This window comes from Doryrhamphus excisus, chromosome 3 (genome assembly GCF_030265055.1).
Source record: "Doryrhamphus excisus isolate RoL2022-K1 chromosome 3, RoL_Dexc_1.0, whole genome shotgun sequence".
NCBI classification, from domain to species: domain Eukaryota; kingdom Metazoa; phylum Chordata; class Actinopteri; order Syngnathiformes; family Syngnathidae; genus Doryrhamphus; species Doryrhamphus excisus.
Genome location: NC_080468.1, coordinates 17,238,811 through 17,250,252, shown reverse-complemented (window position 1 = coordinate 17,250,252; position 11,442 = coordinate 17,238,811). Strand labels below are relative to the sequence as shown.

Here is an 11,442-nt window from a genome sequence, read left to right as displayed (position 1 = left end):
GTAAGCACCACCGCCTTTTTGTTTGAGCCAGAAACCTGATGAATGGACTTAACGTAAAGATGGCGTCATATTTAAACAGTAAACTGGGTTATTATTTATCAGCACAAAGTGAATCTGCAATCTACTAAAAACAGGCTGTTATGACTGCATTCAACCTATACTGCCACGTGCAAAAAACCGGAAGGAAAATATTTAGCCTCAAAACGTTCACTCGTAGCGTCATAAACAAAACAAAAACGTCATGAATGCGTCTACGTATTCGCAACATTCCAGCTAGGCATCGCCACCTGGTGGTCTTTTGTTGTCAAAGCGTTACCAACATTACGGAGCACCCTGAAGGCATCGGCACGCTGACGCGAGCGCTTCCTATTTCCCACAACCCTTTGCGCTTACCTTCCCAGCAGCGGCTGTCATCATGGCGGCGGTGCTAACTGAGACATTAGCGGAGCCAAAACAGGCCCATGAACTGGAGATGAACGGCGAGGCCGGCGAACGAGAAGACGCCGTGGACGCAGTGGAGGAGGCGGCGAAAAAGAAGAAGAAAAAGAAGAAGAAGAACAAGTCAGCCGCGAGCGGTAAGACTTGTCAGTTTCATGCTAGCATGCTAGCAGAGGCTACCTGTTGGTGCTGCGGCAGAGTAGCCATATTTATCACCGATCCGGAAACGGACCTCCTGCAAAATAAAACATTGTGTGTTAGTCCTGGTTGAAGTGTTTAATCCCCAAGCTGTACTTCTTATGCAAACTATTAACCACTTTGAGTCAGTCGTGTAGTAATGGTCATTTATAAATTGACGTCATAGTAATGAGGCCAGCGCGTGTCGATGCGTCTTATTTTTAGTCGGCCCGGAAGTGCTGTGGCAAAGCACGTTTAACCTGACGGTGATCCTCGTTAGCCATGCGGGTCGGGACCAGTTAAAGATCTCATGTCAGGCCTTCGGAAATACGCCGAGGTCTGCCTCCGGAGACCGTGACAACTCACTGGCTAGACAAACAAGGCCACAAGGGCCCCGAAATTAAACAACTCAGTTTTCCGCTTTTCAATTGAAGGTATCCGGTTTCGTAACGGTCGTTATGTAAGCTGGCACGGCCTGACGGATGAGTTCCTGGAAGCTCGATTAACTCCAGATCCGAAGAGATCACTTGGTGTCAGGTGTTCGGTTTTGCCGACTGGGCAGGTTCGGGGAGGGTGGCCTCATGTCTGTTCTCGGCAGCAGGTCCTGATGGGGACACCGTGGCCGAGGTGACGAAGGAGCTGGAGAAGCAGGTGATCGAGGACAAAGGGAAGGAGGATGACTGCGAGGAAGGTCGGCGTCACCCACAAGTTTGTTTTTAATGAAATTGTCGTGTGTTAAAGCGAGTGAAGTCTCATTCCACGGTCCACACAGATGGAGATGATGGGGAAAACTCGTCAGGGAAGAAGAAGAAGAAGAAAAAGAAGAAGAAAGGATGTGAGTTCCATCAGAGCGGTCTTTGCCAAGCAAGGGCGGCGTGGGAAATTGAGTTTCCTGTATTTTCAGCCAAAGGTCAGACTGATCCTCCGTCTATTCCCATCTGTGAGTTGTATCCAAGTGGAGCCTTCCCCGTGGGACAGGAGTGCGAATACCCCGCCTCGCAGGACGGGTAAGCGCTACTTGGTCCACGCGTTGCCTTCGTGTGTGTGAAAGTGAACGCTTGTCCTCGCAGGCGGAGCGCGGCGTGGCGGAGCAGCAACGAGGAGAAGCGAGTGCTGGATAAAGCCAACGAGGAGGTGTGGAACGACTTCCGGCAGGCGGCCGAGGCGCACAGACAGGTCCGGCAGCACGTCCGCAGCTTCCTGAAACCCGGCATGACCATGATTGAAATCTGGTGAGGCTTCGACGGCGTCCGAAGCGTCCGCTTATTTTTAAACCGTTCTCGCTATCACCCTGACGTGCTTCTTATTCAAGCGAGCGTTTGGAGGACTGTTCCCGGAAGCTCATCAAGGAGAACAAGCTGAGCGCCGGCCTGGCTTTCCCCACCGGCTGCTCCCTCAACCACTGCGCCGCTCACTACACTCCCAACGCCGGCGACGCCACCGTGCTGCAGTACGACGACGTCTGCAAGATAGACTTCGGCACGCACATAAACGGTAGCGATCACGGCCGGCGGCGCCGCCGACACCGGCAAACGGACACGCCCACCGACACGTCTTTTTGTCCGCAGGGCGAATCATCGACTGTGCCTTCACCGTCACCTTCAACCCAAAGTACGACAAGCTCCTGGAGGCCGTGAAGGACGCCACCAACACCGGCATCAGGGTGGGCTTTTGTCGTTCCGCAGGACGGCCATCAAACTGGTGGCGCCAAATTTTTTTTTAATGCATCTGTCTCCTTGTCGCAGAACGCCGGCATTGACGTGCGTCTGTGTGACGTTGGGGAGGCCATCCAGGAAGTGATGGAGTCCTATGAGGTGGAGCTGGATGGCAAAACGTACCAAGGTTCGTTCCAGATCGAGTTAGAACAGGAAGGAGGAAAAAGGAGCGCTTGATTTGGTGATCTGGCCTCATTGTTTTTTTTTTTAATCAACGGTTACCTGGGCTATTTTTTATTATCGGACTCATCATAATTCCCTCCTATCATATATATACTGCACAACATGGTGCACCCCCCCCACATTGAACCTGAGCTTTCTTCTTTTGGATGCAGTCAAACCAATCAGAAACCTGAACGGTCACTCCATCGGCCAGTACAGGATACACGCCGGAAAAACTGTGCCTATCGTCAAAGGAGGGGAAGCGACGAGAATGGAGGTACGTCTGAAAGCGTGCCCCCCCCCCCGCCCGAATTTAATTACATAAGCTGTCATGTTGGTCTGCAGGAGGGCGAGGTCTACGCCATCGAGACGTTTGGCAGCACAGGCAAAGGTGTGGTCCACGACGACATGGAGTGCTCCCACTACATGAAGAACTTTGACGTGGGTCACGTCCCCATCAGGTCTGCCTTTCTTCCCCATGTGGACCCGACTTAAGCATAAGAAGACTCCGTTGGCGCTTACTCGATTTTTTTTTTGCAGGCTTCCGCGTGCAAAACACCTGCTCAACGTGATCAACGAGAACTTCGGCACTCTGGCCTTCTGCCGCCGCTGGCTGGACCGTCTGGGTGAGAGCAAGTACTTGATGGCCCTGAAGAACCTGTGCGACCTGGGCATCGTGGACCCCTACCCGCCCCTGTGCGACACCAAGGGCTGCTACACGGCTCAATTTGAGCACACCATCCTGCTCAGGCCCTCCTGCAAGGAGGTGGTGAGCCGAGGAGACGACTACTGAAGCCACGCCCCTCAACCACACCCCCCCAATCTGGAAGCGGCCCACTCAGCGCAGCATGAGGTGCTTCCTGACTTTTCTTCTCCCCTCGGTTCAACCCAGCGTTTTGGAAAGTGAACTACTTAAGATGACGGTTATAGCTCCTCCCCCTTAACATCCGACGCCGCCCGGCACGTCGCTCTCGGGTCAGATTAATCAAAACAGCCAATGGCGTTGTTCGGGCTGAGCTTGGCGGCTGCTGTTCTACCATACGTTTGGCTTCTGTCACTCCAGGAGGGAACACCGCCGCGTTCCTAATGAATTGCCTCGTTTTGAGCAGCCTGGGAATGTTTTTGTAAGAAAAGATTAAAAAGTAAATATGCGCATCTGTGAGATGGTCCAGTCTCTTTTCTTGAAAGCAACAAAGAACGGCTGACAGGTTTTATAGAAAAATGGAAAAATATTTGCATTTATTGAGGTCATGTTCTCTAGAAAAAGTGAGGTAACACTTTGCATAGAATAACGTCCGTACGCCCGTTTACACAAACACCCAACCAGGAGGAAGTGATGGACAACTGTGCTTCCAAAGCAACCATGGCTGGGTCTTAGTTCTCTGTACAAGGTCCTCCAGTATGGAGGTAAATCTCACTCAGACGTGGGTCTAATTTCTCTTCTTTAAATACAATCACCAGCCGTGGCATCTGTGCTCACCAAGGACCACAAAATGGCCACCGTATAAAAATAGATGTTCTCCATAGAAAAAAAGGCCACTTGATTGACTAACAGTTTACCTGCAGGCATCCCAGGTGTTAGCGGAAAGGCAGGGGGGGTCTTCTTTGAATGCAGACCTGGTCCAAACTGAATGTGACAGCAGGACCGGACCCGGTCACGGGGACTCCGCCTGGTCTTTGTACAACCCCCGCTAGTCACAAAAATAGGCGGTCTTTGTCCTGAGTAACTCTCTGCGTGTAGAAGAGGATGTAGGCCTGGGCTCGGCACACCTCGTCCACGGAACACACGTTCATCTTGGAGTCGTTGCAGTGAACCCAGAAACCTGCGGGGGGGGGGGAGCCATGACAGTCAGTGACTGAGCCCGCACGCCACGGCGCTTTGCTCTCACCTCCTGCGCTGTTGTAGCAGTAGGCCGTGTAGTGGCCCGACCCGAAGCCTTTCCCATGATGCATCACCACGGCAGACAGCTCGTACAGGAAGTGCTTGGCACGCGGGGACCCTGGCGCGGAGCCCTGGGGGCTGACGCCTTTGGGGGCGGGCTCTCTGCGGCAGTACGGCTCCATGTTGAGAAGCTGGTCAAAGCTGACGTGGACGCCGATCTTCTCCCGATGGTTCCGCCCGGACCACCTGAGGGGCGGAATGTCGGTCAGGTCCTGGCGGTACGGGGAGCGTTAGGACTGGTCTTACCTGAAACGTTTGAGGTGGAGCCGCAGCACCTGAGGCAGCTTGTGGACCATCAGCTGTTTCCGGGCTTCGGTGAGGAGGACCGCTTTGGACGACGACCGCCTTCGTGCTGCTGCGGACCAGAAGAACCTGCGTTAGTCTTCCCGGATCCAGCAAATTCCAGTGTTTCCCATACATTCCCACATAGATTGGGCGCTACCTGTGGGCCCTGGCACATGAAGACATGAGGATGCGTCTGTGGAGGTTGTTGGTACAACCACAAATGAGAAAACGACCATGGAGCAAAGCACCACCACAGATGGATGGGAGTCCTGTGGGAAAGTGATGGACTACCGAGTCTCGCGTCCTACTCACAGTTGCACTGGTCGCAGGCGTAGATGTTTCCCTCCAGAGCTTCAGTCTCGGTGAACTTGGCCAGCATTTCCGTCAGGTGACAGGAGCCCTGCGCGGCCGACTCCCGGCTGTTGCTGTGGTAGCGCTCGGGGAACTCCAGGGACAGATCCCAGAACGGCTCCACGGTGTTGGAGCGATGGTCGCAGGCCAGACACGTCACCTGCGAGACGCCGCAAACGTGAGGAGTGCAACCACGCGGACGTTCTGGAAGGAAGGTGCGGCGTGGCGGCGTACCTGGCTGAGGAGCTGTCCGTGGAAGATGGTGTTGACCACACTGAGGACCTGCTTGATGAGACGTTTCTGCGTGTGGGGGACGTCGGCGCTGGGCGTGTGCTTCCCCGTGCTCTCCAGCTCCTGCTGCACCTTGTCCAGGAGCTCGCACAGGAACTCCTGAGCGTCCTGCTGAGCATAGCCTCGGAACGCCGGGATGAGCTGCCACACCGAGTGCAGCATGGCGAACGGCGACACCAGCGCCCACTTGCCGGACCACATGACCTGGAACAAGGTGTGCAGCTCGTGGCAGAGGGAGATGTGCTTGGAGCTGGGCTCTTTGGGTTGGATCAGCTCCATGCTGCGGCCCCGCGACGCCCCGCCGCTGAGCCCCGCCCCGGACCCCGAGCTGGCCGGGTATCCCTTCCTGTGGCTCAGGGGCGAGTGTGGCGAGGCCTTGCCCGCCAGCTGGCCGTGAACGGCGGACGCCAGCAGCTCCAGCGCCTGGGTGAGGTCCAGGCGCAGGAAGCACTCCCTGAAGACGTGCAGATGGCTCAGCACCTGCAGGATGGAGTTCATGTAACACGTGTTGCCCAGGTTTCTCAGGCCCGTCACGCCTGGCGTGACCGTGGGGCGCCGCTTGAAGGGCGAGCCGCCCTCTTTGCTGCTCTGCTTTCGGCGGGGGGCAGCGGCCAAGGACCTGGGTTTGGATTTGGCGCCGGAAGAAGAGCGACTCTTGGGCTCGAGTGTCGACCGGACCTTTTCGACACGTGCGCTTTTCTTGAGGGCGGGGGCGGCGGGCGTTCGAGTCCTTGGCCTACGGGCGAGAGGGGAGGGCGCAGACGCTTTGGTCTTTTTGGGTGCGGGGCGCGAGTGCGGCTTTTTCACCGCAACATCGGAAACCCGCCGACTCCTTCGACGCAAGCGCCGACTCTTCCTCTGCGGCGCATTCTCCAGCTCCTCCTGCAGCTGCCTTTTAAGGGCGCGCCTCCTCTCCCTCGCCTCCCTTTTCTGCTCCTCCTCCTCCTCCCGCTGCCTCTCCTCCTCCTGCCTCGCCTTCCCGCAGTCCGTCAGGCCGAACCAGAAGCGGAACACGCGGCCCATGAGGGCCCGGCGGCGGTGCCAGAGGGCGGTAAACATGCGGTCCTCGTCCCTGAGCTGCAGCTCCCGAGCGCCGCAGGGCATCGGGGCGTCGGAGGCGGCGCTGGCGGAGCGGAGCGTGCGCCCGCTGCGAGTGGTGACCTCGTAGCGCTGACTCTGGATGGCACTGAGCGTGCTCCGCAGCAGCTTGAGGTCGCCCGTGGCGTTGTCGTTGAGGACGTAGTCGTCGCACAGGTAACAAAAGACGTACAGTTCGTTGACCTCCATGGCCAGCGGGTGGTGCTGCTGCTTGAAGTGCTGCAGGGCGTGCTCCTCGATGTAGCGCCCGCACGCCACGTGGGCGCAGCCCAGGCAGGCCCAGATGGACTCGGTGGTGTTGCAGTCCACGCAGTGCCACTTCTGCGGGTTGAGGATGGAGTGGTCGGCGGCGAGCCGCAGCCGCCCCACATGCTTGCACCTGTCCATCACACCGGCCTGCCCGCGGAGGTGGCCGGCCGGTGTGCGCGTGCGTGTCCAATGCTCGCTGACCCTCAGTCGCTGTGTCAGACTGGCTTCATGGCGGCCGTGGTGCGAGGGGAAAGGGGACCCTCCCGAGGCATGGTGATGTCTACGCACAAACACAGTCAACGTGGAGCATTTTGAACCGGGAAAACCATTATAATGCGTTTATGAGCGCCACTATTAACAACGCCTATTTTAAGGGCGGGCTGACTTCCGGGAGTTCAAATCAACCTTCTTATCTTTTCAGGTGCGGCTTTAGCAACACTATTCAGTAACCACTCATACGGTTCGCTGACTGGATGATGTAAAAAGCACATTTAAGAAACAAATCCAAACAAAAACACGACTCCTCCTCGTCAGGATCCTGAGGAGTCATTTGATCTTTCAGAACGATGCAGCCTGACGAGTGTGGGGGAAAGTACTGCAAACTTTTCGCAAGTTAAATATCAACAAGTTTTCGCCCGGCGACTCGCTTCGTTCCTCCGTGAAGCTCACTGATTTTTCAAACAAACCTGCTTAAATGTGCAATAATTCCCACTCTCACACACAAACAGACGCGCGACACGACAGCCATAACAACAAGACTTGAGGCTAAAGCCGCTTTTAGCACACTTTGCTAGCAGGCTAAAGGTGCAGTTGGCACACTTATTAGCAAACACGCTAGACAACAAGAGAATAGGCAAAATATTGGAATAATCTCCACAAATATATCAAACGAGAGGATGTTAGTCACTATAAAAACACACATGATTATATGCAAATCCACATTGTGTAAATTAGTCAACCATGTTTGGTTGCTAGCAAGGTGCTAGCATGCTAGGCTAACCCCTTGCCGGGCGCTGCTCCCAAACAAGTTATGACGTTCGCGGGGGGAGCAGCCGCCGGAGCTCCGGTTGGGCTTCGGGGGCGCTCCGCCACAAAACGCGGATTAAAGCGTCGTGAAAGTGGGGAAAGGCACATACCGAGGCTCTCCTTCACGGTGGTCAGTGCTGTGCTCTCACAGGGGCCGCCATCTTGTCGCGTGGTTTGGAGGCTCGTGCGCGTCCACGAGACGTGACGTCGTCGCTGTCGTTGTTGTTTTTTGTTGACGTGGAAAGAAATTGAATAATTAAATAAAGTACGTGTAGGTTACTGCAAAAAACATCCTATGTGTTTGTTTTCTGTCTACTCGACTGATTACGGATTCATTTTAATTAATTATTTTAATTAAAAATAAATAAAATCTCTATAAATATATAATTTAAGCAATAAATCACACATTTATCAATGAAATGTGATTGTTTTCCTTTGAACAAACTTTTTAACCGAATCACCGCTGAGAAACAAAACAAAAAATGCTGAGCGTCGAGAAGAATTAGACGCAATGTCATATATGAACACTAGAGGGCAGTGCGGCGCTTCAGTCACTGTGTTTGCCAAGAAAAAATATAAAATATCACGCAAACCATTCAAATGAAAGCTTTCATCGTCATTGTTTTTTATAAACATGTTTACGGATGTGACAGTGATGAAGATGTGTATAAATTACAAACAGCACCAGTTAAAAAGTGAGGCGGTATGGACAGTACTGTACCCAAACTTTTGACCGCTACGTATTTAAATATGTTACTGCATAGCTAATATGTTCCCCAAAAGTTTGTTGATCATATCTCACGTTATTGAAAGAGAAAGCGTCTTTAAACTTTTGACTGGTACTGAATGTTCATACAGTATATCATTAATATATGCCAGTGGCATCCAAAGTGTGGCCTGGGGGCCATTTGCGTCTGTCTTTTTTAATAGCTCGAAGCACAGTGTAGAAATATCATTTTTATAAAAGTTCAATTCGGGGTGCGCCATACAGTAATTATCGGACGGATGAGGGAGAAAAAAATTATCCAATTAGCATAAGTGGGGGGGATGTTGTAATTTTCAGAGAATAAAGTCAAAATATTACATAAAAAACAATTTTATGAGAATAAACCAATAATATTATGAGGAAGAATTATGGAAAAATGGGAAAAAACAAGAATAAAGTCAAAATATGATGGTAATTTTATGAGAATACATTCCCAATGTGAGAAAACAATTTCATTTTAGTTGAAATATTAAAGAAAAAAGTTGTAATATTATGAGAAAAAAATAAAACAATGAAGCTTAATTTTTTTAAAATTATTCTGGGGAAAAGTTAGAATATTATGAAAGAAATTCAAATTTTTACATGAATAAATTCATAAACATGACAAGAAAATGTACAAAGATTATTTAAGAAGAAAGTTGAAATATGCTAATGCTTTTTCAGCTACCATCAGTAACCACACTTGGGTCGGGTGTACGCGGGTGGATGCGGGGTGGATGCAGGGTGGATGCAGGTCTGGCAGCTCATGCGGGTCAATGAGGGCTGCTGGCTCAGCAGATCATATCAGCCTGGAAGATAAAGTTGCTGCAAAACAACTTTTTGGAAGCACAATAAGGGCTTGATATGTCAATCTGTGCCTTTTTTTGTGTGTGTGTGTGTCGGGGTGTGGGGGGGGGGTGTCACCTGAATGGAGTTTTATTTCAACACAGGTGTGTGACTCATAGGTATGCGTTGATGTGCCACGGCGATGCCTGTGAATCACGTCTTCTAATGTTTTTCTCGCTGCGTGTCTCCAGGGCCTTCATGTCCGCGCACGCCAACGCCTCCTCCTCCTCCTCCTCCTCCTCCTTCTCCTCACAAACACACATTTTTGTGTTGCTGCATGACCAGCCAGGTGTTGGCGTAGTTTTGAATCGGGACCTTTCACCTCTCGGAGCACATGTTGCTGTTGTAGGACAAGAATTTGGGACAGGTTTGTCATAAACTAAGTCAACTCACAGGCACGGCCTGTCCAACGTAGAAATGGCGCCCCCACTGGTATCGAATAAACATGCATTCATTGGCACAAAACACTCCAATTGGCTTGTCCATGGATAAAAACACAATTTGCAGTGCAGGAGCTCTACCTAGTGGTCAATATGGTGAATTACAGTTGAGGATGGATGCATTTTACAACGTAACATTAAGGATGCTAACACGCTCACCATACATTTTACCAGCAACATCATGCTAGCTTGGCCTCCAGAAGAAAAAGATCCACATATACAGATCCCGAGTCTGCGGCTGACCGATTGAGCTGCATTTTAAGACGTGCAGCGAAGCCTGCCGCCTTGCCAAAGCGTCCTTTTGTCCATTCGTTCGTCCGCGCCTGGATGCTAATAAGAATACTAATAATCAGCGGCGCTTGTGTCAACACCGCCCCTCCGTGTTGTGGCTTGCTGTGGCGCTACGCACACATTCCTGATGCGCGTGTGCATGCATGCGTGTTTTCTAGCCTAATGAACTTCCTGGAGGCGCAGTGTGACCGGGGTGTTTTTTACGCTAACCCATGAGATGATCCAGTAGCGCACGTCGCCGGAGAAATCCCCTTTCTCTCGCCACTCCCTTCCTGTCAATATTGGCATTTGGAAACTGCACCAGCGTCCTGGTAATGCACATTTACAGGGAAAAAAGGGGGGCAATATATGACAGCTCCTCAAGGAAAGTACACGAGATGCAGTAGTACACTTCCTGGGAGAAATCCCCCTTCTGTCGCCATTCCCGACCTGTCAACATTTGCATTTGGAAACAAGTCAGAAATTTTCTGGGAAGTTCCTTATGGAAGACCCGACCGCCCACTGCATCATTGCTGCGGTTCAAGCATGAGTGTCGTCAGTTACCATGTCAGTTACCAATCACGGGAAAAAACAAAGCTAAAATACGGGAAACTTACAGGAAGCTATTTAAACTGGAGGGTGACGGACTAGAAAGGCAAAATATAGGACTTTTCCATGGAAAAATGGGAGTATTGACTGTTTGTACATTTGATGCAGTAGTACACTTCCTGGGGGAAATCCCCCTTCTTTCGCCATTCCCGACCTGTCAACATTTGCATTTGGAAATAAGGCCCATTTTCCCGAAATGAGCCAATGGGACTGCCCACTGCACCGGCAGCTTCCCAGGTCAAAATGGGAGGTTTGTCTGTATACACTTGGGATTCGATGGGAAAGTTCCTGGGAGAAATCCCACTTCTGTCGCCATTCCCTACCTGTCAACATTTGTATTTGGAAATAAGGAACCATTTTCCCGAAATGAGAAGATGGGACTGCCCACTGCACCACTGTCCTGGCAGCTTCCCAGTTGAAAATGGGAGGTTTTTGGGATTCGGTGGGACAGTTCCTGGGAGAAATCCCACTTCTGTTGCCACACCCTACCTGTCTTCATTTGCATATCAAAATTTTCCAAATCATTCTCAAGGCAAGACCGGACCGCCCACTGCACCACTGTCCTGGCAGATTACTGTGGATCAAACGTGGGTGTTTTTCATCACCAATGTCACCTGCAATTTAAAAAAATGAAAGTGAAAATAAAAGAAATTGACAGGAAACTTCCCAAAGCAGAGAAGAAGAAAGGAAAGGAAAACATACGTGGGCTTCCTGCAAGTCAAATGGGAGGGTTGACTGTTCCCACACGAGATCCAGTATACATTTCCTGGGAGAAATCCCGCTTCTGTCACCACACTG

At 51.6% G+C, this 11,442-nt stretch overlaps 2 protein-coding genes across 5 annotated transcripts; one reads left to right on the top strand and one right to left on the bottom strand.

The window, feature by feature from the left end:
* The first annotated feature begins 353 nt into the window (after nucleotides 1-353).
* Nucleotides 354-3,649, top strand: LOC131125385 (methionine aminopeptidase 2-like). Its single transcript, XM_058066886.1, has 11 exons — nucleotides 354-575; nucleotides 1,217-1,306; nucleotides 1,388-1,450; nucleotides 1,520-1,622; nucleotides 1,686-1,847; nucleotides 1,928-2,109; nucleotides 2,184-2,278; nucleotides 2,361-2,457; nucleotides 2,666-2,769; nucleotides 2,838-2,953; nucleotides 3,033-3,649. The coding sequence occupies exons 1-11, from the start codon at nucleotides 416-418 to the stop codon at nucleotides 3,283-3,285; spliced, it is 1,425 nt and encodes a 474-aa protein (XP_057922869.1). The 5' UTR covers nucleotides 354-415; the 3' UTR covers nucleotides 3,286-3,649.
* Nucleotides 3,650-3,699: 50 nt separating this feature from the next.
* usp44 (ubiquitin specific peptidase 44) lies at nucleotides 3,700-7,960 on the bottom strand. Of its 4 annotated transcripts, none has more exons than XM_058066881.1 (7): nucleotides 7,845-7,960; nucleotides 5,305-6,988; nucleotides 5,032-5,230; nucleotides 4,877-4,912; nucleotides 4,681-4,789; nucleotides 4,382-4,620; nucleotides 3,700-4,315 (listed from the first exon to the last, which is right to left on the bottom strand). In XM_058066881.1, exons 2-7 carry the CDS (start codon nucleotides 6,844-6,846, stop codon nucleotides 4,188-4,190), a joined length of 2,253 nt encoding a protein of 750 aa, XP_057922864.1. In that variant the 5' UTR covers nucleotides 6,847-6,988; nucleotides 7,845-7,960; the 3' UTR covers nucleotides 3,700-4,187. The 4 variants fall into 4 exon arrangements, with proteins under 4 accessions (XP_057922864.1, XP_057922865.1, XP_057922866.1 ...); XM_058066882.1 differs by having other exon boundaries at nucleotides 4,681-4,786; XM_058066883.1 differs by lacking the exon at nucleotides 4,877-4,912.
* Between the last annotated feature and the right edge of the window lie 3,482 nt (nucleotides 7,961-11,442).